The following is a 26,955-nucleotide window of genomic DNA, read 5'->3' on the forward strand; positions in this document are numbered from 1 at the left end:
TGCTGAGCACTTGTTGGCTGCTTTTCCTTCACTCTGCGGTCCTACTCATCCCAAACCATCTCAATTGGGTTGAGGTTGGGGGATTGTGGAGGCCAGGTCATCTGATACAGCACTCCATCACTCTCCTTCTTGGTCAAATAGTCCTTACACAGCCTGGAGGTGTGTTGGGTCATTGTCCTGTTGAAAAACAAAAGATAGTCCCATTAAGCACAAACAAGATGGGATGGCGTATCGCTGCAGAATGCTGTTGTAGCCATGCTGGTTAACTGTGCCTTGAATTCTAAATAAATCACAGACAGTTTGCCCTGACAGCTTTGCACACTCTTGGCATTCTCTCAACCAGCTTCATGAGGTAGTCACCTGGAATGCATTTCAATTAACAGGTGTGCCTTGTTAAAAGTGAATTTGTGGAATTTATTTCCTTCTTAATTCATTTTGAGCCAATCAGTTGTGCTGTGACAAGGTAAGTGTGCTATACAGAAGAAAGCCCTATTTGGTAAAAGATCACATCCATATTATGGCAAGAACAGCTCAAATAAGCAAAGAGAAACGACAGTCCATCATTACTTTAAGACATGAAGTCAATCCGGAAAATGTCAAGAACTTTGAAAGTTTCTTCAAGTGCAGTCGCAAAAACCATCAAGCGCTATGATGAAACTCAGACAGTTAGGAAAACTAAGGCTAGTTTTTCAAGCAGAAATGTGCATCCTGTAGCACAAACTCAAAAAAGTTCGGGACACTGTAAAGTCCATGGAGAATAAGAGCACCTCCTCCCAGCTGCCCACTGCACTAAGGCTAGGAAACAATGTCACCACCGATAAATCCACTATAATTGAGAATTTCAATAAGCCTTTTTCTACGGCTGGCCATGCTTTCCACCTGGCTACCCCTACCCCGGTCAACAGCCCTGCACTCCCCACAGCAACTCGCCCAAGCCTCCCCATTTCTCCTTCACCCAAATCCAGATAGCTGATGTTCTGAAAGAGCTGCAAAATCTGGACCACTACAAATCAGCTGGGCTAGCCAATCTGGACCCTCTCTTTCTAAAATGATCTCTCGAAATTGTTGCAACCCCTAATTACCAGCCTGTTCAAACTCTCTTTCGTATCATCTGAGATTCCCAAAGATTGGAAATCTGCCGCGGTCATCCCCCTCTTCATAGGGGGAGAAACTCTAGACCCAAACTGCTACAGACCTATATCTATCCTACCCTGCCTTTCTAAGGTCTTCGAAAGCCAAGTTAACAAACAGATTACCGACCATTTCGAGGTCCTAAACAATATCATAACCGCCATCGGTAAGAGTCATTACTGTGCTGCCGTATTCATCGACCTGGCCAAGGCTTTCGACTCTGTCAATCATCACATTCTTATTGGCAGAATCAACAGCCTTGGTTTCTTAAATGATTGCCTCGCCTGGTTCACCAACTACTTCTCTGATAGAGTTCAGTGTGTCAAATCGGAGGGCCTGTTGTCCGGACCTCTGGCAGTCTCTATGGGGGTGCCACAGGGTTCAATTCTCGTGCCAACTCTCTTCTCTGTATACATCAATGATGTCGCTCTTGCTGCTGGTGATTCTCTGATCCACATCTACGCAGACGATACCATTCTGTACACATCTGGCCCTTCTTTGGAAACTGTGTTAACTAACCTCCAGACGAGCTTCAATGCCATACAATTCTCCTTCCGTGGCCTCCAAATGCACTTAAATGCAAGTAAAACGAAATGCATGCTCTTCAACTGATCACTGCCCGCACCTGCCCACCCGTCCAGCATCACTACTCTGGACGGTTCTGACTTAGAATATGTGGACAACTACAAATACCTAGGTGTCTGGTTAGACTGTAAACTCTCCTTCCAGACTCACATTAAGCATCTCCAATACAAAATTAAATCTAGAATCGGCTTCCCATTTCGCAACAAAGCCTCCTTCACTCATGCTGCCAAACATACCCTCGTAACACTGATCATCCTACCGATCCTCGACTTTGGCGATGTCATTTCTAAAATAGCATCCAAAACTCTCCTCAACAAATTGGATGCAGTCTATCACAGTGCTATCTGTTTTGTCACCAAAGCCCCATGTACTACCCACCACTGCGACCTGTATGCTCTTGTTGGCTGGCCCTCGCTTCATACCTGTCGCCAAACCCACTGGCTCCAGGTCATCTACAAGTATCTGCTAGGTAAAGCCCCGCCTTATCTCAGCTCACCGGTCACCATAGCAGCACCCACCCGTAGCACGCGCTCCAGCAGGTATATCTCACTGGTCACCCCCAAAGCCAATTCCTCCTTTGGCCGCCTTCCCTTCCAGTTCTCTGCAGCCAATGACTGGAACGAACTGCAAAAATCACTGCAGCTAGAGACTCATATCTCCCTCACTAGCTTTAAGCAACAGCTGTCAGAGCAGCTCAAAGATCACTGCACCTGTACATAGCCCATCTGTAAACAGCCCATCCAACTACCTCATCCCCATACTGTATTTATTTATTTATTTATCTTGCTCCTTTGCACATCTACCATTCCAGTGTTTAATTGCTATATTGTAATTACGTCGCCACCATGGCCTATTTATTGCCTTAAATCCCTTATCTCACCTCATTTGCACACACTGTATATAGATTTTTTTTTTTTCTACTGTATTATTGACTGTATGTTTGTTTACTCCATGTGTAACTCTGTGTTGTTGTATGTGTCAATCTGCTGTGCTTTATCTTGGCCAGGTCGCAGTTGTAAATGATAACTTGTTCTCAACTAGCCTACCTGGTTAAATAAAGGTGAAATAAAATTAAAAATAAAACTGGCTCTCATGAGGACCGTCACAGGAAAAGGAAGACCCAGAGTTACCTCTGCTGCAGAGGATCAGTTAATTAGAGTTACCAGCCTCAGAGATTGCAGCCCAAATAAATGCTTCAGAGTTAAATTAACAGACACATCCCAACATCAACTGTTAAGAGTAGACTGCTTGAATCAGGCCTTCATGGTTGAATTGCTGCAAAGAACCCACTACTAAAGGACACCAATAAGAAGAAGAGACTTGCTTGGGCCAAGAAACATTAGTAATGAATATTAGACCGGTGGAAATCTGTCCATTTGGTCTGAGTCCAAATTTCAGATTTTTGGTTCCAACCGCCGTGTCTTTGTGAGATGCAGAGTTGGTGAACGGATGATCTCCGCATGGAGGAGGAGGTGTGAGTGTGCTTTGCTGGTAACACTGTCAGTGATTTATTTAGAATTCAAGGCAAGCTTAACCAGCGTGGCTACCACAGCATTCTGCAGTGATGCAGCTGAAGTCGGTAGTTTACATACACTTAGGTTGGAGTCATTTAAACTTGTTTTTCAACCAATCCACAAATTTCTTGTTAACAAACTATAGTTTTGGCAAGCCGGTTAGGACATCTACTTTGTGCATGACACTAGTAATTTTTCCGACAATTGTTTACGAACAGATTATTTCACTTATAATTCACTGTATCACAATTCCAGTGGGTCAGAAGTTTACATACACTACATTGACTGTGCCTTTAAACAGCTTGGAAAATTCCAGAAAAGTATGTCATGGCTTTAGATGCTTCTAATAGGCTAATTGACATCATTTGAGTCAATTGGAGGTGTACCTGTGGATGTATTTCAAGGCCTACCTTCAAACTCAGTGCCTCTTTGCTTGACATCATGGGAAAATCAAAAGAAAATCAGCCAAGACCTCCAAATTTTTTTTTAGACCATCACATGTCTGATTCATCCTTGGGAGCAATTTCCAAAGGCCTGAAGGTACCACGTTAATCTGTACAAACAATAGTACTCAAGTATTAACACCATGGGACCACGCAGCCGTCATACAGCTCAGGAAGGAGACGCGTTCTGTCTCCTAGAGATGAACGTACTTTGGTGTGAAAAGTGCAAATCAATCCCAGAACAACAGCAAAGATGCTGGAGGAAACAGGTACAAAAGTACCTATATCCACAGTAAAATGGGTCCTATATCAACATAACCTGAAAGGCTGCTCAGCAAGGAAGAAGCCACTGCTCCAAAACCGCCATAAACAAAAAGCCAGACTACGGTTTGCAACTGCACATGGGGACAAAGGTTGTACTTTTTGGAGAAATGTCCTCTGGTCTGATGAAACAAAAATAGAACTGTTTGGCCGTAATGACCATTGTTATGTTTGGAGGAAAAAGTGGGAGGATTGAATGCCGAAGAACATCATCCCAAACATGAAGCATCATGTTGTGGGGGTGCTTTGCTGCAGGAGGGACAGGTGCACTTCACAAAATAGATGGCATCGTGAGAAAGGAAAATGATGTAGATATATATAGAAGCAACATCTCAAGACATCCGTCAGGAAGTTAAAGCTTGGTTGCTAATGGGTCTTCCAAATGGACAATTACCCCAAGCATAGAGTTCCAAAGTTGTGGCAAAATGACTTAAGGACAACAAAGTCAAGGTATTGGAGTGGCCATCACAAAGCCCTGACCTCAATCCTATAGAAAATGTAATGGCAGAACTGAAAAAGTGTGTGCGAGCAAGGAGGCCTACAATCCTGACTCAGTTACACCAGCTCTGTCAGGAGGAATGGGCCAAAATTCACCCAACTTATTGTGGGAAGCTTGTGGAAGGCTACCCGAAACGTTTGACCCAAGTTAAACAATTTAAAGGCAATGCTACCAAATACTAATTGAGTGCATGTACACTTCTGACCCACTGGGAATGTGATGAAATAAATATTATCCTGACATTTCACATTCTTAAAATAAAGTGGTGATCCTAACTGACCTAAGACAAGGAATTTTTACTATGATTAAATGTCAGGAATTGTGAAAAACTCTGTTTTAAATGTATTTGGCTATGGTGTATGTAAACTTCTGACTTCAACTGTTCTTCATTCCATCTGGTTTGCGCTTAGTGGGACTATCATTTGTTTTTTAACAGGACAATGACCCAACACACCTCCAGGCTGTGTAAAGGCTATTTGACCAAGAAGGAGAGTGATGGAGTGCTGCATCAGAGGACCTGGCCTCCACAATCCCCCAACCTCAACCCAATTGAGATGGTTTGGGATGATTTGGACTGCAGATGAAGGAAAAGCAGCCAACAAGTGCTCAGCATATTTGTGAACTCCTTCAAGACTGTTGGAAAATTATTCTAAGTGAAGCTGGTTGAGAGAATGCCAAGAGTGTGCAAAGCTGTCATCAAGGCAAACGGTGGCTATTTGAAGAATCTCAAATTTGAAATATATTTTGATTTCTTTAACACTTGTTTGGTTACTACATGATTCCATATGTGTTATTTCATAGTTTTGATGTCTTCACTGTTATTGTAGAAAATAGTAAAAATAAAGAAAAACCCTTGAAAAAGTAGGTGTGTCCAAACTTTTGACTGTGTGTGTGTGTGTGTGTGTGTGTGTGTGTGTGTGTGTGTATACACTACCGTTCAAAAGTTTGGGGTCACTTAGAAATGTCCTTGTTTTTGAAAAGCACATTTTTTATCCATTAAAATAACCTCAAATTGATCAGAAATACAGTGTAGACATTGTTAATGTTGTAAATGACTATTGTAGCTGGAAACTCCTGATTTCTTATGGAAAATCTACATTGGCGTAGAGGCCCATTATCAGCAACCATCACTCCTGTTTTCCAATGGCAAGTTGTGTTAGCTATTCCAAGTTGATCATTTTAACAGGCTTATTGATCATTAGAAAACCCTTTTGCAATTATGTTAGCACAGCTGAAAACTGTCCTGCTGATTAAAGAAGACTAGTTCTTTAGACTAGTTGTGTATCTGGAGCATCAGCATTTGTGGGTTCGATTACAGGCTCAAAATGGCTAGGAACAAAGACTTTCTTCTGAAACTCGTCAGTCTATTCTTGTTCTAAGAATTGAAGGCTATTCCATGCGAGAAATTGCCAAGAAACTGAAGATCTCGTACAACGCTGTGTACTACTCCCTTCACAGAACAGCGCAAACTGGCTTTAACCAGAATAGAAAGACGAGTGGGAGGCCCCAGTGCACAACTGAGCAAGAGGACAAATACATTAGCGTGTCTAGTTTGAGAAACAGACGCCTCACAAGTCCTCAACTGGCAGCTTCATTAAATAGTACCCGCAAAACACCAGTCTCAACGTCAACAGTGAAGAGGCGACTCTGGGATGCTGGCATTCTAGGCAGAGTTGCAAAGAAAAAGCCATATCTCAGACTGGCCAATAAAAAGTAAAGATTAAGATGGGCAAAAGAACACAGACACTGGACAGAGGAACTCTGCCTAGAAGGCCAGCATCCCTGATTTAGTGTGAATAGCTTGCTAAAGGTTTGCCTGCATTGTTTAAATGTCGACTAAAAGAGGTGCGATATGTTAACACTCCGAATTTTCTGTGAAAATATTAAGTAACTAATGTTAGGGGAGCAAAAGTAGCATATTTCACTATGGACTAAGCTAGCAGGTTAATTTCCACCACTCACGGACTACACCCACCTTCCTTTGTGAAAAATTGGGTGACATACTGTCGCCCTTTTCTCTCTCCTGTCTTTCTTTTTGTTTTTGGAAGCCAGATTTTTCTTTAGGAAGCGAGACATGATACTCCTCACTCGCAGCTCACTGCTAGCAAGTACCGTTCCAGCCCGGTTTGGGGGCAGGACCGAACCATTTCAGAGGCTCTCTGGATGTTTACTTTTAGCCAAAAACAAGAAAAGAAAATAAACCGTCAGTTTTATTAGTACATTGTAAATAAAATATTATATTAATGATGATAGGTCAATTTTTTTCAATATTAAATTATTAACCTCATGTTCTATTAACTTTTTAGGGCCCCTGTCAGTCACAGGCCCTTAGAATCATCTTAACTTCCCCCCCGATACGGCGTCCCTGCACACACACAGACACACAGCCATGACTCTCTCTCATGTTATCTCCTAGGTGAATAAGGAGCGTCTATACCTGCCTCTGAAGCTGGGACCAGGGAAGGTCCACATCTTCACCTTCGGCATGCAGCTGGTGTTGGAGACGGACTTTGGCCTGAAGGTAGCCTTCGACTGGAACACCCTGCTCCTGCTCACGCTGCCCAGACGCCTCTACAACGCAACCTGCGGCCTGTGCCAGGGCATGCCACTCTCCTCTCCGCCCACCTTCACCACCAACGACTGGGGTATGGCCTGGGCCGATCGGGACACCTTCTGCCAGGTAGGGTGCGGCGACTCGTGCCCACGTTGCGGATTGGTCGAGAGAGGCCTCGGCGCCGTCGACGCCCCTCTCCTTGTCACAGATGCTAACGTGGAAGGCGGGGCCCAAAATGTCGAGGGAGGAGGCATCAATGTTGAAGGCGGGGGCTACACGGGAATCCGATTCCACCTGGGTGATGGGCTGTACGTGTTTGTGGAGCCCGAGGCAGTGCGTCTGTGCGGGCTGATCGCGGACCGCGGTGGTGTGTTTGCACGCTGTCACAGCAAGGTGGCGCCAGCGTTCTTTTACCAGAGCTGTCTGCAGGACACGTGCCTGGACCAGGGTGCCCCAGAAACTATTTGCAACTGGCTGCAGATCTACACCAGCACATGCCAGACCCAGGGGGTGCGCGTGTTAGGCTGGAGAAGTGACACGCCCTGTGGTGAGCACAATAATAATTGAGGCTCACATGGGACTACACTTCAATAGAAATATCCTACTAGATAATAATAACTTATACTTTCACAAAGGTTACATGGAGTTTTCAGTCATATTATTAAGGAAGAGATTAATCATAAGCAGGAGCTTTATGTAACCCCTCCTATACAATGACATACATTGTCACATGAACAGCTAACTAATATTTTGTTCATATCTATTCTGCGTCTACCATCCACTAAATGCACCCAGACTTGTAATCTGTCCAGAGTACCACTGCCAGGTAAATGAAAAAAGGTGTATCATGTTTGTCTAGTGCACTACTGTACATAAGGAATAGGGTGCCATTTTGGACTTAACCCACATCTTCGTTGAGGACATGATTATTTTTCTCCTTCCTCAGTGCTGACGTGCCCAGCCAACAGCCACTACTCTGGTTGCATGTCAGTGTGCCAGCCGCAGTGTGCCCCAGCCCGAGGCCAGAGGGAGTGCACCCAGGACTGTGTGGAGGGCTGTCAGTGTGACCAGGGCTACGTCCTCAACGGCAAAGGCTGCATCCTGCCCCAGAACTGTGGCTGCTACACGGACGGCAAGTACTATGAGGTGAGTCAATCACACAGACAGTAGTCTCTCTCCACAGACAATCATATACAGTTCACCTGACATGGTACCAGCAAACAAAAATTGGTTCTGTGAAAGTTCCCAGAACATACGTTAGGTCACGGCAAATGTTCTCATAACACAAAAACTGTCCAGTTGTTTATAGAATGTTTATTTTAAGGGTTCCCAGAATATTTCATTCGGTTTTGGGAGAGGAGAGAGAGGTTACTAAACAAACAAAATATGCTCAGTTGTGATGGGATTCATACAATGTTTAAAGAAAAATTCCACCCCAAAACTATCTTTAGGTATTTGTTTCCTTAGTCCATTGTTGATATAGTCCCAACATGTTTTGCATGCCAGCAATCAAGTTTTCAAGACATAACTTTCAAAATACAGAAATACAGCCAGTATGATGCATTTTGCATCATATGATGTGGTAGTTTGCGTCATATGATGCAAAATGCATCATACCGGCTGTATTTCTATACATGTTCGTGAGAGTCTCAGCTTTTAATAGTTTGTATCTCAAACCATTCGGACTCTACAGACGTTTTTGTTCAAATAAAAGACCACTTCGGTATCTGCCCTTGTCTCACAAAGACCACTAGCAGCTCCTGTTAATCACACAGACCAATGGTTGATATCTACGGATGCAGACAAAATAGACAAATCCAATAGTATAACCCAGAAGTCTGTAGCTCAAACTGTAGTACACACGATCGTCTGTAGTCTGTAGTATACACAATGTATAAAAGGGGTTAGAAGTCCTAAATCATGCCGGCATTATGGTCACCCCCAAAGCCAATTCCTCCTTTGGTCGTCTTTCCTTACAGTTCTCTGCTGCCAATGACTGGAACGAACTGCAAAAATCTCTGAAGCTGGAGACTCATATCTCGCTCACTAGCTTTAAGCACCAGCTGTCAGAGCAGCTCACAGATCACTGCACCTGTACATAGCCCATCTGTAAACAGCCCATCTATGTACCTCATCCCCATACTGTATTTATTTATTTATCTTGCTCCTTTGCACCCCAGTATCTCTACTTGCACATTCATCTTCTGCACATCTACCATTCCAGTGTTTTAATTGCTATATTGTAATTACTTCACCACCGTGGCCTATTTATTGCCTTAACTTACCTCATTTGCACTCACTATATAGACTTTTTTTGTTTTCATTTGTTCTACTGTATTATTGACTGTATGTTTGTTTATTCCATGTGTAACTCTGTGTTGTCGTATGTGTCAAATTGCTACGCTTTATCTTGGCCAGGTCGCAGTTGCAAATGAAAACTTGTTCTCAACTAGCCTACCTGGTTAAATAAAGGTGAAATTAAATAAAAAATAAAAATATGGTGGGACTCATTGGGTTAACCCTCTGCACCACTATGGGATATCTGTATTGCAGTGTTCTTTCAGTCTAATATGGTCAATCTGGACACAGAACACATTTTCTGAGTTATTCAAATGTTCCCATCCTCTTCACATGCTGTGTACTTGTAACACTGATTTGATGATTTTCTTTAATCATCACGTGTTGAAAGTATTATAAAAATTTTATTTGATTAAGCTTCCTTTAAGTGATTTGAATTCTTGTGAATTCATATGCTTCTTAAATACAGGCTCCAAACCATCAAACTAAATAAGAAAATAATTTGACCTTTTCTTATAAAAGCAATAGCCATTCTGAAATATATAAAAACATATTGATGTTCAATGCAATAATCTTTTATTGATTTAAAGGTCCAATGCAGCTGTTTTAATCTTAATATCAAATCATTTTGGGGTAACAATTAAGCACTTTACTGTTATTGTTTTCAATTAAAATTGTGAACACAACAAAAAATACAATAGCAAAGACAAAAATCACAATATGCAGTGTTACAGTACACAGCATATGAAGAGAATGGGAAAATTTGAATAACTCAGAAAATGTGTTCTGTGTCCTGATAGACCATATTAGACTGAAAAAATCCTGCAAGGTCAAAGATATCCACTGGTGGTGAAGAGGGTTAATGATCTGGTTGGAGATCTTAATATTGCAGGTTCAATCCCTCATATATTTTTAACCATGTTTCTTTAAAAACCAAAAAACACTGAAGTTGAGGCACAGATATACTCTACTGAAAGAGAGGATGTCTTTATTTGGTCCAGACTAGGTGTTATGTCAGCATTCTTATAGGAATGTCCTGTGTAACCTAGCTTTAATTTTTAGGAATGTTACCACAACAAAGCAAATCTCTTTTAATGTACCCACACTGTTCCCAAAGCCTAATTAAATGTTTTGAGAACCTTTAAATAACTCAAAGGCTTTTCTGTCAACATTTTTGCAACATTAAATTTGTATTTTGTGCACACTGATACAAACATAATGTTAATGTCAGCACATCTGGATAGATTCCCATAACACTAAAACTATCTCTTGTCATATCCCCACAATGTTCCCACAACCTAAAGAAATGTTTTACGAACTTTTAAAGAACATAAAACATTTGGTCATGGAACATTCTTTTAACACCAGGTGAATGTTTTTTTGCACCCTAAACAAAACATTGTATAATCTGCACAACTCAACAGTTTTTTGTGTTTTGGGAACATATATTTTGTGATGTCCCCACAATGTTTCCAACAGACTCTTCCCACAACCTAATGAGAAATCAGGGAACTTTTAAAGAACAGACTAAATGTGTTCTGGGAATGTTATTGCAACATAAGGAGAATGTTTTATAAAAACATTATGATCATCATCATGACTAAACAGTTTTTGTGTTTTGAGAAAATTTGCTGCGAACTTTCACAGAACAAATTTTGGTTGGCTGGGAAAATGTTACTGGTACATTGTTTTTACCCTTCTTGGAAACTTTGGGGGAAGGTTCTGTGGTGGTTGTTACAGATGTTGTGCACAACATTTTAGTGAATGTCAGGAGAACATTCCAAGGATATCTTATTTAAAACATTTGTATTTAGTATTTTCATCAAAACATTATTAGAATGTTTTGGGGATGTTATCATCTTAATGTTATATAAAACCCTAACTAGAACTTAATGGGAATCTTAGCTAATGTTCTAGGAATGCTCCCAGTATGCTGGGTAGTTAGCATGAGATTTCAATTATGTTTGGTGAGAGTACACAGACACTACTTAATGCAATTAATTGTCTGTTGTCTGGTATTCAGCCTTTGAAATCCTCACCTAGAGGTTTAAATATTGTAACATTAAAACTGCACATACAGTGCTTTCAGAAAGTATTCACATCCCTTGACTTTTTCGAAATTTTGTTGTATCAGACTAAATTTATAAATTGATTATATTTAGATTTTGTGTCACTGACCTACATGCGATACTCCATAATGTCAAAGTTGAATGTTTATACCTTTATTAAAAATTAAAAGCTGAATTTCTTGAGTCAATAAGTATTCAATCCTTTTTTTATGGTGAGCCTAAATAGGTTCAGGAGTAAAAATGTGCTTAACAACTCACATAATAATTTGCATGGACTCTCTCTATGTGCAATAATAATGTCTAACATGATTTTTGAATGACTACCTCATCTCTGTACCCTACACATACAATTATCGATAAGGTCCCTCAGTCGAGCAGTACATTTCAAACACAGATTCAACCACAAGACAAGGGTGGTTTTCCAATGCCTCACAAAGAAGGGCACCTATTGGTAGATGGGTAAAAAAAAGCAGACATTGAATATCCGTTTGAGCATGGTGAAGTTATAAATTACACTTTGGATGGTGTATCAATAAACCCAGTCACTACAAAGACACAGGCGTTCTTCCTAACTCAGTTGCCGGAGAGGAAGGAAACCGCTCAGGGATTTCACCATGAGGTCAATGGTGACTTTAAAACAGTTACAGAGTTTAATGCCTGTGATAGGAGAAAACTGAGGATGGACCAACAACATTGTAGTTACTCCACAATACTAACCTAATTGAAAATAAGGAAGGCTGTACACAATACAAATATTCCAAAACATGCATCCTGTTTGCAGCAAGGCACTAAAGTAATAATGCAAAAAAATGTGGCAAAGCAATTCACTTTTTGTCCTGAATACAAAGTGTTAAGTTTGGGGCAAATCCAATACAAAGCATTTTTTAAAATTATTTTACCTTGATTTAACTAGGCAAGTCAGTTAAGAACAAATTCTTATTTTCAATGACGGCCAAGGAACAGTGGGTTAACTGCCTTGTTCAGGGGCAGAACGACAGATTTTTACCTTGTCAGCTTGGGGATTTGATCTTGAAACCTTTCGGTTACTAGTCCAACGCTCTAACCGCTAGGCTACCTGCCGCATTACTGAGTACCACTCTCCATATTTTCAAGCATAGTGGTGGCTGCATCATGTTATGGCTATGCTTGTAATCATTAAGGACTGGGGAGTTTTTCAGGATAAAGAAATGGAATGGAGCTAAGCACAGTCAAAATCCTAGAGGAAAACCTGGTTCAGTCTGCTTTCCACCAGACACTGGGAGATAAATTCATCTTTCAGCAGGACAATAACATAAAACACAAGACCAAATCTACGCTGGAGTTGCTTACCAAGAAGACAGTGAATGTTCCTGCATGACCAGGTTACAGTTTTGACTTGAATCTACTTCAAAATCTATGGCAAGACCTGAAAATGGTTGTCTAGCAATGATCAACAACTAATTTGACAGAGCTTGAAGAATTTTGAAAATAATAATGGGCAACTGTTGCACAATCCAGGTGTGGAAAGCTCTTAGAGACATACCCAGAAAGAGTCACAGCTGTAATCGCTGCCAAAGGTGCTTCTACAAAGTATTGACTCAGGGGTGTGAATACTTAAGTAAATGAGATATTTCTGTATTTCATATTCAATACATTTGAAAACATTTCTAAAAACATCTTTTCACTTTGTCATTATGGGCTATTATGTGTAGATATTTTTATTTTTAAGTAATCCATTTTGAATTAAGGTTGTAACACAAAACATTTAGGAAAAGTCAAGGGGTATGAATACTTTCTGAAGGCACTGTATTGCCATAACTTATGTTTCTCTTCACCAGCCCAAACAGCTATTCTGGAATGGTGACTGCACCAAGCGCTGCCAGTGCATCGGCCGCAACCTCATCCAGTGCGACCCGCGCCGCTGCAAGGCCGAGGAGGAGTGTGCCCTGCACCATGGTGTGCGCGGCTGCTTTGCCCGGCGCTCGCAGCACTGCGTGGCATCCGGCGGCGGCGTCTTCAGGACCTTTGACGGGGCGTCCTTGCGCCTGCCTGCCTCCTGCTCCTTCGTGCTGTCCACCAACTGCCACAAGCTACCTGACCTCTCCTTCCAGCTCATCGCCAACTTCGACAAGTGGAGCACGCCAAACCTCACCACTATCTCCCACGCATACCTCTATATCAACGAGGAGAATATACTGATCTCCGGGAGCACTGTGAAAGTGAGGGGAAAAGAGGGATGGAGATGGATAGATTAATGAATTAATGGATGGATGGATGAGTATTTGCATCACTTTATAATCTGTATTATGAAAAGAATGCATGTGAAATGTGTGTGTTTGTATTAGTTTGAAGTTAGATGGTGAGTTATCTGTATAGTTATTTTTGTATGTGTACTTAAAGTCTCACCATGTCAATGCGCGCATGAATCTCCGCTTTCTCATCCTCCTCCTAACCAGGTGAACGGCACGCCCGTATCGGTGCCATTCGTCACGGGTTTAATGACACGCGTCTCCACGTCGGAGGGCTTCCTGGTCATTGACACACCACAGGACATCCAGGTGCGCTACAACCGCTTCAACACGCTTAGTATCACCATGGGCCAGCGGCTGCAAAACAAGGTTTGTTGTTTTCCTTATGGTTGTAGAGCATTATATAAGCTTTATGTAATGCATTATATGGTTATTGAAAAGCGTCTTTAGGTTTTAGAAAATAACTGTGAGAGCTATAAAAGAGCTATGTATTATTATTATTAAGGTGTGTGGCCTTTGTGGCAACTTCAACGGAGACCCCACTGACGACTACATCACCTCCCGCGGGAAGCCAGCCGTCAGCGCCCTGGAGCTGGCCCAGAGCTGGAAGACCAACGGCATGCAGAACAGGTGAATTGTAGAGGAGGCATGGGAAGGGGTGACATGGAAGAGATAGACAGTCGTTAAATTGACAGTAATTTAAAAACAAATGTTTTTGCTTATCACACCTAGGGTTTTGTTGCTTCCTCCTAGCTGTTTTTAAATTTCTTTGCTGGTTATTTGGCGGTGTCCAGAATCTTCTAGGAATTCTGGAGAATGTTGTGGTGCTAGTTTAAACAGATTTGTGCATTCAAAAGCATGGATCGATCTTCCCATCTCAACCTCTACCTCCCATCTCTTCTCCCTCTCCCCAGCTGTGACGAGACCCAGTACGTGGCACTGGCCCAGTCGTGCGAGAACACGGCCGTGCTTGGCCTCCAGGGCGAGGAGGGGTGCCAGAAGCTCACCCAAATGAAGGGCTTCTTCCAGCCCTGCCACGGCCTGCTGGACCCCAGGCCATTCTACCAGTCCTGCTACCTGGACGGCTGCTACAACCACCGCAAGGCCCAGGTGTGCGGCTCGCTCGCTGCCTACGGCGAGGCCTGCCGCTCCCTGGGCACGCTCACCACAAAATGGATCGCGCAGGAGAACTGCTGTAAGGGCACGGGATGGGGACGGGCATGGTGGAAAGAATGGCTTTCTGGAGGAGGGTTACAAAGGGAGGCACGAGGGTGAATAGGTACCAATTTGTGCAGTTTGATAAAATAATATTTAGAACACTCTAAGAAAATAAAATTCAAATGTGGACCTTGAAGACAGTTCCATAGCTTTGAAAAATGTTTTCCCTCTAAGAGTTCTGCAGGGGTAAGTCCTTGGACCATTATTGTTCCTACTAAACTGTACATGCTACCAATGGGCGATGTAACACACAATCATATTGTGCAATGGCTTTCATTGTTTCAAACTTGAGCTACAGTGCCTTCAGAAGCTATTCAAACCCCTGAACTTATTCTACATTTTGTTGTTACAGCCTGAATTCAAAATTGATTACATTTAAAAATGAATCTCACCCACCTACACAAATAGCAAATTGAAAACATGTTTTTAGAAATGTTAGCAAATTTATTGAAAATAAAATATAGAAAAATCTAATTTACATAAGTATTCACACCCCTGAGACAATACTTTGTAGAAGCACCTTTGGCGGCGATTACGGCTTTGAGTCGTCTTGGGTATGTCTGTATCAGCTTTGCACATCTGGATTTAGAGATTTCCTCCCATTCTTCCTTGTAGATTTTCTCAAGCTCTGTTAAATTAGATGGGGAGTGGCAGTGAACAGCAATCTTCAAGTCTTTCCACAGATATTCATTGGGATTCAAGTCTAGGCTTTGGCTGGGACACTCTAGGACTGCTTTGGCTGTATGCTTGGGGTCAGTGTCCTGTTGGAACATATACTAAACAAAAATATAAATACAACATGCAACAATTTCAAATGTTTTACTGAGTTACAGTTCATATAAGTAAATCAGTCTATTGAAATGAATTCATTAGGCCCTAATCTATGGATTTCACATGACTGGGAATACAGATATGCATTTGTTGATCACAGATGCCTGTAAAAAAAAAGTAGGAGCGTGGATCAGAAAACCGGTCAGTATCTAGCGTGACCACCATTTATCTCATGCAGTGCGACACATCTCCTTCGAATAGAGTTGATCAGGCTGTTGATTGTGGCCTGTGTAATGTTGTACCGGTGAAACACGCTGTTGTACACGTCGATCCAGAGAATCCCAAACATGCTCAATGGATGAAATGTCTGGTGAGTATGCAGGCCAAGGAAGAACTGGGAAATTTTCAGCAGCCAGGAATTGTATACATATCCTTGCGAGCATTTCTCCTTTGCCAAGATAATCCATCCACCTGACAGATGTGGTATATCAAGAACATGATTAAACAGCATGCTCATTACACAGGTGCACCTTGTGCTGGGGACAAGAGGTGATGGTAGCAGATGAATGGCTTGACAGTGGGCCTCAGAATCTCGTCACGGTATCTCTGTGCATTCAAACTGTCATCAATAAAATGCAATTGTGTTCATTATCTGTAGTTTATGCCTGCCCATACCATAACCATGGAGCACTCTATTCTCAACATTGGCATCAGCAAACTGCTCGCCCACACGACGCCATACAAGTGGTCTGCAGTTGTGAGGCGGGTTGGTCGTACTGTCAAATTCTCCCCAAAAACTTTGGAGGAGGCTTATGGTATAGAAATTAACGTAAAATTCTCTGGCAACAGAGAATGTGTTGTGTGACAAAACTGCACATTTTAGATTGGCATTTTATTGTCCCCAGCACAAGGTGCACCTGTGTAATGAGCATGCTGTTTAATCATGTTCTTGATATACCACATCTGTCAGGTGGATGGATTATCTTAGCAAAGGAGAAATGCTCACTAACAGGGATGTAAACATATTCGTGCACAAGCTTTGTGCATATTTGCATATTTGTGCACAAGCTTTTTTGTGCATATGGAACATTTCTGCTATCTTTTATTTTAGCTCATGAAATATGGAATTTATATTTTTTTATTTTTGTTCAGTGTAAATCTTCGCCCCAGTCTAAGGTCATTTGTACTCTGAATCATCATCTCACCAATGATTTGCCTATATTTGGTTCCATTCATTGTACCCTCTATCCTTACCAGTCTCCCAGTCCCTGCTGCTGAAAAGCATCCCCATAGCATGATGCTGCCACCACCACGCTTCACAGTAGGGATGGTGTTAGACTGTTAGACAGGTAATGAGTTGTGCACAGTTCAGGAACATTTTTGTCTCCTCAGACCACAGAATATTTTGCCTTATGGTCTGTTTTTCACATTACTTTTTGCATACTCCAGACGATCAAAGGAAATTGGATGCACCTGAGCTCAATTTGGAACATCATAGCTAAGTGGTGTTAATACTTTATTTTATTTTCAATACATTCGCAAAAATGTCAAAAAATTACTTTGTCATTATGGGGGTATTATGTGTAGATGGGTGAGATAAAAATACATTTGATCTATTTTAAATTTAGTCTGTAACACAACAAAATGTGCAATAAGTCAAGGGGTATTAATACTGAAGGCACTTTATATACGGGTAACTTGAACTTGGAGCATGTGTTCATGTCTGGGGGGTTTGCAGGAAAATGTTTGTTACATTTATAAAACATAGCATTAGGCTCTTCAAGAATAACAGTCAGTACAATTGGTTGGATGAGGTGGTGTGACAGCTAACATTGTGCCTGGATCTGTCTTTAGCAGAATGGATCTACGACCCCTGTGCAGGAGAGATCTGCACCAACAACACGTGTGAGCAGGAAAACGGGGGAGACCTGTGTGGCTGCCCCGAGCTACCCAACAACGCTGGTGGTGAGTGTGTGGAGGGAGGGAGGGAGGGGAGTCAGGGAAGGGCAATGAGCGAGGGGGTGGTGGTAATCCTTAGGCTATACAGGATAAATGTATATTTTATCTCTGTTTATTTTATATAATAATTTATTTATCCAGCTCAGTCTTATTTTGATCAAATCTTTTACAAGAATACATTGGTCGTGTTCATTAGGCATGAAATGGGAGTACTATTTGGTATTTTATTAGGATCCCCATTAGCTGTTGCAATAGCAGCAGCTACTCTTCCTGGGGTCCACACAAAACATGAAACATTACATAATACAGAATATTAAAAGACAAGAACAGCTCAAGGACAGAACTACTTGCATCCTGACGGGTTGCATCACTGCCTGGTATGGCAACTGCTCGGCCTCTGACCACAAAACACTACAGAGGGTAGTGCATACGGCCCAGTACATCACCGGGGCCAAGCTTCCTGCCATCCAGGACCTCTACAACCAGGCGGTGTAAGAGAAAGGCCCTAAAAATTGTCAGACTCCAGCCACCCTAGTCATAGAATGTTCTCTCTGCTACCGCACGACAAGCGGTACCGGAGCGCCGGGTCTAGGTCCAAGACACTTCTAAACAGCTTCTACCCCCAAGCCATAAGACTCCTGAACATCTAATCAAATGGCTACCCAGACTATTTGCATTGCCCCCTCCCCCTTCTACACTGTTGCTACTCTGTTATTATCTATGCATAGTCACTTTAATAACTCTACCTACATGTACATATTACCTCAACACCGGTGCCCCTGCACATTGACTCTGTACCGGTACCCCTGTATATAGCCCCGCTATTGTTATTTACTGCTGCTCTTTAATTATGTGTTATTCTTATCTCTTACTTTTTTTGTTGTATTTTCTTAAAACTGCATTGTTGGTTAAGGTTTTGTAAGTAAGCATTTCACTGTAAGGTCTACACCTGTTGTATTCGGCGCATGTGAGAAATATGATTTGATTTGATTAAAGTTTGAACATGACCCAAGCCCAAGTCCAAGTCTGTATTCAAGTTAGCTACCGTAGTCTTATGATTCCCAACCTCTGTGTTTTCCCACTAGACGAGGATGACATCATCCAGGCAGAGGTGACGTGTAAGCACGCCCAGATGGAGGTGTCCATCTCCAAGTGTAAGCTCTTCCAGCTGGGCTTTGAGCGCGAGGACGTGAGGATCAACGACCAGCACTGCCCCGGCATCGAGGGAGAGGACTTCATCTCCTTTCACATCAACAACACTAAGGGCCATTGCGGCTCCATCGTACAGGTAATTAACCACAGATCTAGGATCTGTGGATAATTATTAAAACCTGACCTTATTCATTAGGGGTGTGATAATACAGTTGAAGTCAGAAGTTTACATACACTTAGGTTGGAGTCATTAAAACTCGTTTTTCAACCACTCCACAAATTACTTGTTAACAAACTATAGTTTTTGCAAGTCGGTGAGGACATCTACTTTGTGCATGACAGAAGTCATTTTTCCAACAATTGTTTACAGACAGATTATTTCACTTATCACTGTATCACAATTCTAGTGTGTCAGAAGTTAACATACACTAAGTTGACTGTGCCTTTAAACAGCTTGGAAATTCCCCAAAATGATACAATGAAGTCATTGCTTTAGAAGCTTCTGATAGGCTAATTTACATCATTTGTGTCAATTTGAGGTGTACCTGTGGATGTATTTCAAGACCTTCAAACTCAGTGCCTCTTTGCTTGACATCATAGGAAAATGAAAAGAAATTAGCCAAGATCTCTGAAAAAAAATTGTAGACCTCCACAAGTCTGGTTCATCCTTGGGAGCACATTCCAAAGGCCTGAAGGTACCATGTTCATCTGTACAAACAATAGTACGCAAGTATAAACACCATGGGACCATGCAGTTGTCATACCGCTCAGAAAGGAGATGCGTTCTGTCTCCTAGAGATGAACGTACTTTGGTGCGAAAACTGCAAATCAAATCCCAGAACAACAGCAAAGGACCTTGTGAAGATGCTGGAGGAAACGGGTACAAAAGTATCTATATCCACAGTAAAACGAGTCCTATATCGACATAACCTGAAAGGCCGCTCAGCAAGGAAGAAGCCACTGCTCCAAAACCGCCATAAAAAAGCCAGACGACGGTTTGCAACTGCACATGAGGACAACGATTGTACTTTTTGGAGAAATGTCCAATGGCCTGATGAAACAGAAATAGAACTGTTTGGCCATAATGACCATTGTTATGTTTGGAGGAAAAAGGGGGAGGCTTGCAAGCTGAAAAACACCATCCCAACCGTGAAGCACGGGGGTGGCAGAATCATGCTGTGGGGGTGCTTTGCTGCAGGAGGGACTGGTGCACTTCACAAAATAGATGGCATCATGAGGAGGGAAAATTATGTGGATATATTGAAGCAACATCTCAAGACATCAGTCAGGATGTTAAAGCTTGGTCGCAAATGGGTCTTCCATTTCCATTTACACCATTTAGCAGACGCTCTTATCCAGAGCGACTTACAAGTTGGTGCATTCACCTTATGATATCCAGTGGATATTCCAAATGGACAATGACCCCAAGTATACTTCCAAAGTTGTGGCAAAATGGCTTAAGGACAACAAAGTCAAGGTATTGGAGTGGCCATCACAAAACCTTCACCTCAATCCTATATAAAATTTGTGGGCAGAACTGAAAAAGCATGTGCGAGCAAGGAGGCCTACAAACTTGACTCAGTTACACCAGCTCTGTCAGGAGGAATGGGACAAAATTCACCCAACTTATTGTGGGAAGCTTGTGGAAGGCTACCTGAAATGTTTGATTCAAGTTAAACAATGTAACGGCAATGCTACCAAATACTAATTGAGTGTATGTAAACGTTTGACCCACTGGGAATGTGATGAAAGAAATAAAAGCTGAAATAAATAATTCTCTCTACTATTATTCTGACATTTCACATTCTTAAAATAAAGTGGTGATCCTAACTGACCTAAGACAGGGAATTTTTACTCTGATTAAATGTCAGGAATTGTGAAAAACTGAGGTTAAATGTGTTTGGCTAAGGTGTATGTAAACTTCCGACTTCAACTGTATATCTGACCCTATATCAGTGATCTCCTTCTACATTAACAACACCAGGGGCCACGTGGCTGTATCGTAAAGGTTGCCACAGATCTGTAGTCAGATTATTTTACCTTTAATCATAACTAGTCATTAGGGGGATTGAAAAATATCTGATCCTGGAGCAGTGGTTAGTGCTACTTCCACCTACTGGTGGCAAACACATGCCTTAGGCTTGTGACTCATCCCCAAGGGGCAATAGGACTTAATTTTATTGGTGAGAAACTGTATAGCCAATAGGGTAGACCTGTCATTTCCTATCGCAAGGGCCAGTAGGGCTCCATGTTACTGATGAAATCTCTTCCCCGACCAATAGGCATACTATACTTACTGTAATGATGTTTATTGTCCGGCATATCTGCCATTTTTATTTTCTACCAGTCCAACAGCACACACATCATGTACAAGAACACGGTGTGGATTGAGAGCGTGAACAACACTGGCAACATCATTACCAGGGACAAGACAATCAACGTGGAGTTTTCCTGCGCCTACGAGCTGGACCTCAAGATATCTCTGGAGACCGTGCTTAGGCCCATGCTCAGGTTAGAGGACCTACTTTTTCTCAACTTTCCCCAAATTCCCAGGTTTTCCAAAAATCCCAGTTGGAAGATTCCTAGAATCAGAAGGGAAATCTAAGCAGGAAATCTGGAATCCTCAAATCATAACTTCCTGAAAACCGGGGAATTTTGGGAGAGTTAGCGGAATTTTGCAACCCTACTGTGATTGTTTTTAATTAAAATGGTCAAAAAGAAACTAAAATAGCTTCTTGGCAAAGACTAATTTCTCAAGGAAGAATTTTACTAGGACTGTCATGGAGTGGTCTGAGTGGGAAGGGGGAAACTGAAAACTACCTGTTATTGGCAGAGAGGTTTTGAACCCTTTTTTCTTATTCGTCTATTAACTAATTTACCACCTGGTGATGTCACCAGGTAGCTCAAAACTCCGTCACACCAAAACAGGCTGAAATTCAGGCAGTCTTTTTAAACAGCTTTTACACTAAAATCAAATTCAAATCAAATTAATTTATATAGCCCTTCTTACATCAGCTGATATCTCAAAGTGCTGTACAGAAACCCAGCCTAAAACCCCAAACAGCAAGCAATGCAGGTGTAGAAGCACGGTGGCTAGGAAGAACTCCCTAGAAAGGCCAAAACCTAGGAAGAAACCTAGAGAGGAACCAGGCTATGAGGGGTGGCCAGTCCTCTTCTGGCTGTGCCGGGTGGAGATTATAACAGCACATTGCCAAGATGTTCAAATGTTCATAAATGGGGCATTATCAAAAGGGCATTATCATTTTCACAATTTCACAGTATTATTCCAACCTCATAGTGTGGAAATGTATATAAAACACTAGAAATCAAGTTTTTGACTGCACTAGGCCTTTAAAGGACAAATTCACTTTTTTTTCTTATTTTTAACCAAAGATGTATTTGGCATGTTATAGAAGTGTCCAGACACTTTTTTTTGCGATTTCACTTGGTTTGGAGAAACTTGCCCACCAGTGATATACTTTCTCATGCTCGTTGTATGTTCATGTTGTACACATGCAATTGTGTCATTACAACTTTATCTGCAACATTCCATTGGTCATTCCGTTGGTCTCAAGCGATACTTCTCCGTGTAGCCCGCGCATGCGTGTACAGAAAAGTACTGCTCCACACAAGACCAATGTTTTCCATCGCCTGACTTGTTATAGAGTTTATTCAATGATATCCCTCAATGATATTCTTCACCTTCTCTCCCCCTTCCTATATCTCTCTCTCCCTAAACCCTTTCTCCAGTGTGATCAACCTCACCCTCCCCACCCAGGAGGGTAACTTCATCACTAAGATGGCACTGTACAAGAACTCGTCATACCACCAGCCGTACCGCGAGGGCGAGGTGGTGCTGAGCACGCGGGACATCCTCTTCGTGGGGGTGTTTGTGGAGGGGGCCGACGAGAATCAGCTCATCCTTATCGTCAATATGTGCTGGGCCACGCCGTCCCGCTACAGCAGCGACCGGCTCCGCTACATCATCATAGAAAGAGGGTAGGCTCAAAATAACATACCACATGTCTGCAGCCAAAATAGCACCCTATCCCCTATAAATTGCACAAATGACAGACAGACGGATGGACAGACGGAACAGACGTTAGGTTGTATTGTACGAAAACAAAGGACCACACTAACTTCTCTTTCTTTATCTATGAAGTTGTCCCAACATCAAGGATAACACCATAGGCATGGCTGAGAACGGAGTGTCCCTCACGTGCCGCTTCCACGTCACAGTCTTCAAGTTCATTGGGGACTATGATGAGGTCCACCTCCACTGTGACGTGTCACTGTGTGATCACGAGATCAATGCCTGCAAAGTGGTGAGGAGACCCTGAACATGGTGATGAACACTGAATTAAATCCGGAACCAGTTTCATCTTTGTCCAGTTTTTATAAGCGGCAAATGATAACAAATCTAACATGTTGTGAAGCATGCTTAGAATAGCTAAGCTTACAATGGCTATGTTATCCCACCTTAATACAAGTGCGTGTGTGTGTGTGTGTGTGTGTGTGTGTGTGTGTGTGTGTGTGTGTGTGTGTGTGTGTGTGTGTGTGTGTGTGTGTGTGTGTGTGTGTGTGTGTGTGTGTGTGTGTGTGTGTGTGTGTGTGTGTGTGTGTGTGTGTGTGTGTATAGAACTGTCCCCACAACAGGAGGATGTACACGGACTACAGCGATCACAAGGAGCAGATCCTCACTGTAGGACCCATCAGAAGGAGAGGTACAGATCAGTGTTGCCCTAATGTGTGTGCATGTATGTGATACAGACATGTCGCCTTAGTGTATGCATGCACTTGTGTAAATACCAGTATGAGTGCGATTCACAATTTTGTGTGCACTTGTGTATATTAGAGTCGGACTGGTGTGAGGTGGGGAACGGGGGCTGTGAGCAGATCTGCACCAGTAAAGGGATGGGAGCTGTGTGTAGCTGTGTGACTGGGATGCTGCAGAGGGACGGAAAGAGCTGTAGAGGTAAACACACATCCTATACATTGCTATATGTGTCATTCTATGAATAAAGTGCCTTTTAAGTATTGTAATTTAAAAAATATATATATATATTTCACATCATTTTAACCTTCTTCGTAACAATGTTATCCCATCTCAACAGTGTGACTGGAGTTTCAAAATTCCGGTAACTTTCCCAAAATTCCCAAGTTTGCCAGAAATCCCAGTTGTAAGATTCCTGAAATCAGAAGGGAATAAGCGAGAAAATTGTGAATCCTCAAATCTGGATTTCTGCATAAATTGGGAATTGTGCAAACAAAAATGCACATACACTCTACAAAGGTTGGGGTTAATTCCATTATAATTGACTGAATTTAAATGGAATTTATCCCATGCACTGTACTGTGGGCACACACTTTGTCTTAATTTTGAAGGTACTGTACTTGCAAGTAAGTGATGTGTAGAGGAAGTCCTGTGTAGCTCAGTTGGTAGAGCATGGCACTTGCAACGCAAGGGTTGTGGGTTTGATTCCCACGGGGGACCAGTATAGGGAGAAAAAAAAATTCTGAAAATGTATGCACTCACTACTGTAAATTGCTGTGGATAAGAGTGTCTGCTAAATGACTAAAATGTAAAATGTAAACATAGAGTGTGACAAGCACAAAGAGTATGCATGTGACTTCCTCGTTCAATATTTTACAATCGTTTTTTTCACAGTATTTACAGTACTTTTCCCTCTGGTATTAACTTGGTGTTTACTAGGAAAAATATGTGGTATCAATGGTTACTTTCTGGTACTTAATCAATCCTCAACAAACGAGCACATAAATCATTAATACTGTGTTATTAACATGTTACTGTCTATTTTTAAGTAATACCTGGTCATTTCAGTACCGTAAAGTAAGTGCTACCAAAAAATTATGTTTACGTCCAAAAGCACTGGGGTTCTCTTCTTTCTCATCTGACATGGGGTGAATGTACGGGACCTCCTATGTGTGCACATGCTTAATCATAGAATTACATTTAGAAATGTAGGATCAGCAGGATATCTGTGGGCCTAGTCGTAAAGTTTTGTAATTTAACTTTTTAAATGTATTACATTTTCTTGTGGCATAAACACAACCAGTCATGATGTTTTTAGTCACTTCAAAGAGGCTCCTTTACTAGGCTACCCATGCACGTTCATCCACTAGAAACATATTTCCTGCCTCCAAGCAGTGGTAAATGGAAAGAGACATCTGTTACTCAAACACCACAAAGTGTAATGACATTTTGTCATTAGGCCAGATTTTATGTATCCACTACTGTCCGCGTGTGTCTCGGTGTCGGCAATTCATCTCTTCCTTGGCAAAATGTCAGTGTTCTCGTCTAACCACATTGCATGTTAGGGCGTAGGCTATACCAACCGTTTACTTGTCCATTCACTCATTTCTCATGCCTCTGACATGCGGTAGCCTAATGATAAATAGTGGTGTAATAGTTTTCTTGACATTTGGTTTTAATTATTGTGATAGGCTCATGTTTTACCAGTACGGCGTACCCCCACTATTTATTTTGCTGGGACGCTGTACCGAACCGCCTTACTTTCACCCCTGCATCTGACCCTTTATTCTGTCCTTCATAAGACATCCTTCTTCATTTCTTTTTTATTCCCTCCATCCAGCTGTCAGCTCCAGCGTTGACCTACGACCCCTCGTTCTCCCTTTGGCCCTTAGCATGGTGGTCTCCGTGCTCCATGCTCACTCACACACTTCTCTCTTCTCCTAACACTGGGAGGACAGTTAGAGAGAGAGGAGGGAGAGACAGATAAAAAGAGAAGAGGAGAGCAATGTAACACGAAATAACAGCAAAATATAGAACAGACAGCTACACTTCCTGCTCACTTTCAACGAGACATCCACAGCAACCAATCACAGAGACAAGAAGCCCTTCCCTCTGGATGGACTTAACAACAACAACTCAAGGCGCTGGATCACAACAACAACAACTCACAAGGCCCTGGATCACAACAACAACAACCACAAGGCCCTGGATCACAACAACAACCACAAGGCCCTGGATCACAACAACTCACAAGGCCCTGGATCACAACAACTCACAAGGCCCTGGATCACAACAACCACAAGGCCCTGGATCACAACAACTCACAAGGCCCTGGATCACAACAACCACAAGGCCCTGGATCACAACAACTCACAAGGCCCTGGATCACAACAACTCACAAGGCCCTGGATCACAACAACCACAAGGCCCTGGATCACAACAACTCACAAGGCCCTGGATCACAACAACCACAAGGCCCTGGATCACAACAACCACAACAACAATAACTCACAAGGCCCTGGATCACAACAACTCACAAGGCCCTGGATCACAACAACCACAAGGCCCTGGATCACAACAACTCACAAGGCCCTGGATCAAAACAACAACAACAACAACAACTCACAAGGCCCTGGATCACAATGAAAAAAGCCCCCCCAAAGAATATTTTTACTCACATAAACTTTAGCTAGATAGAAGAAAGTCAGTATATTTCATTTAAAAAACAGCTTAGTGAGCTAGTATTAGATAAAGCGTTTTTTTATGAGAGGTGGGGGCATAGTTTGCCCTACATTTATCTTTGATGGCAAAGCTTTGTTTCCAAAATGATTAAAAAATATATTTTATCATTATTTATGTGTGAAGTCTAAGGCTGTGTATGTGAATCGATTACCTGTTCCCCACTCAGACCCTTATCCCCTACTCTGAAAATATTGAGTGAGTCTCAATAACATACAATGTTCTGGTAGATGTGCCTTGACTACCAAAGGGTTTGGTCATGTCACACTGCCATTCTACGTGCCTACTCATGTGCCAGCCTCAATCAGAAACAGTTCTAAAATAATTTGTATGTTCAAAATGATACATTTGATCGAAAAATAATGAATATTGTGAAAGTTAAATTACTTCTCAAAATGTTTATTTTTTTGTGTTTTTGTGCACAACATACATTTTGTATAAACCGATGTAGATCCCGTTCTCCAGACCGATATCATTATGAGCAAAAAAGCAATGTGACCTGTGTCAAAATGTGCCTACCTTGGCTACTGTTATCAGCATGTGAAATAAGCAATGTTTTTGTACAATGACACAGAAAGAAGCTCATCCCACTCCATATAGCTAGCAATAACAATTTATGTTAGAAAATATTGGACTATCTCATAACATTTTCATTATGTACAAATGTATACTGAACAAAAATATAAACGCAACATGTAAA

At 41.9% G+C, this 26,955-nt stretch overlaps 1 protein-coding gene across 2 annotated transcripts in view; it reads left to right on the forward strand.

Moving 5' to 3' along the window:
* Window positions 1–26,366, forward strand: part of LOC115154100 (alpha-tectorin-like) — a 61,805-nt gene extending 35,439 nt beyond the window's left edge. For both annotated transcript variants that reach the window (XM_029699980.1, XM_029699981.1), the window contains 14 exons: window positions 6,910–7,594; window positions 7,994–8,193; window positions 13,232–13,612; window positions 13,850–14,011; window positions 14,148–14,272; window positions 14,557–14,837; window positions 17,486–17,596; window positions 18,676–18,878; window positions 21,090–21,253; window positions 22,493–22,741; window positions 22,905–23,067; window positions 23,382–23,466; window positions 23,598–23,717; window positions 25,357–26,366. In XM_029699980.1, the coding sequence (XP_029555840.1) occupies window positions 6,910–7,594; window positions 7,994–8,193; window positions 13,232–13,612; window positions 13,850–14,011; window positions 14,148–14,272; window positions 14,557–14,837; window positions 17,486–17,596; window positions 18,676–18,878; window positions 21,090–21,253; window positions 22,493–22,741; window positions 22,905–23,067; window positions 23,382–23,466; window positions 23,598–23,717; window positions 25,357–25,460 (3,033 nt within the window). In that variant the 3' untranslated portion in view covers window positions 25,461–26,366. The remainder of the gene's footprint in view (window positions 1–6,909; window positions 7,595–7,993; window positions 8,194–13,231; window positions 13,613–13,849; window positions 14,012–14,147; window positions 14,273–14,556; window positions 14,838–17,485; window positions 17,597–18,675; window positions 18,879–21,089; window positions 21,254–22,492; window positions 22,742–22,904; window positions 23,068–23,381; window positions 23,467–23,597; window positions 23,718–25,356) is intronic.
* Window positions 26,367–26,955: the final 589 nt, after the last annotated feature.

Source organism: Salmo trutta, chromosome 19 (assembly GCF_901001165.1).
Source record: "Salmo trutta chromosome 19, fSalTru1.1, whole genome shotgun sequence".
Taxonomy (NCBI): Eukaryota; Metazoa; Chordata; class Actinopteri; order Salmoniformes; family Salmonidae; genus Salmo; species Salmo trutta.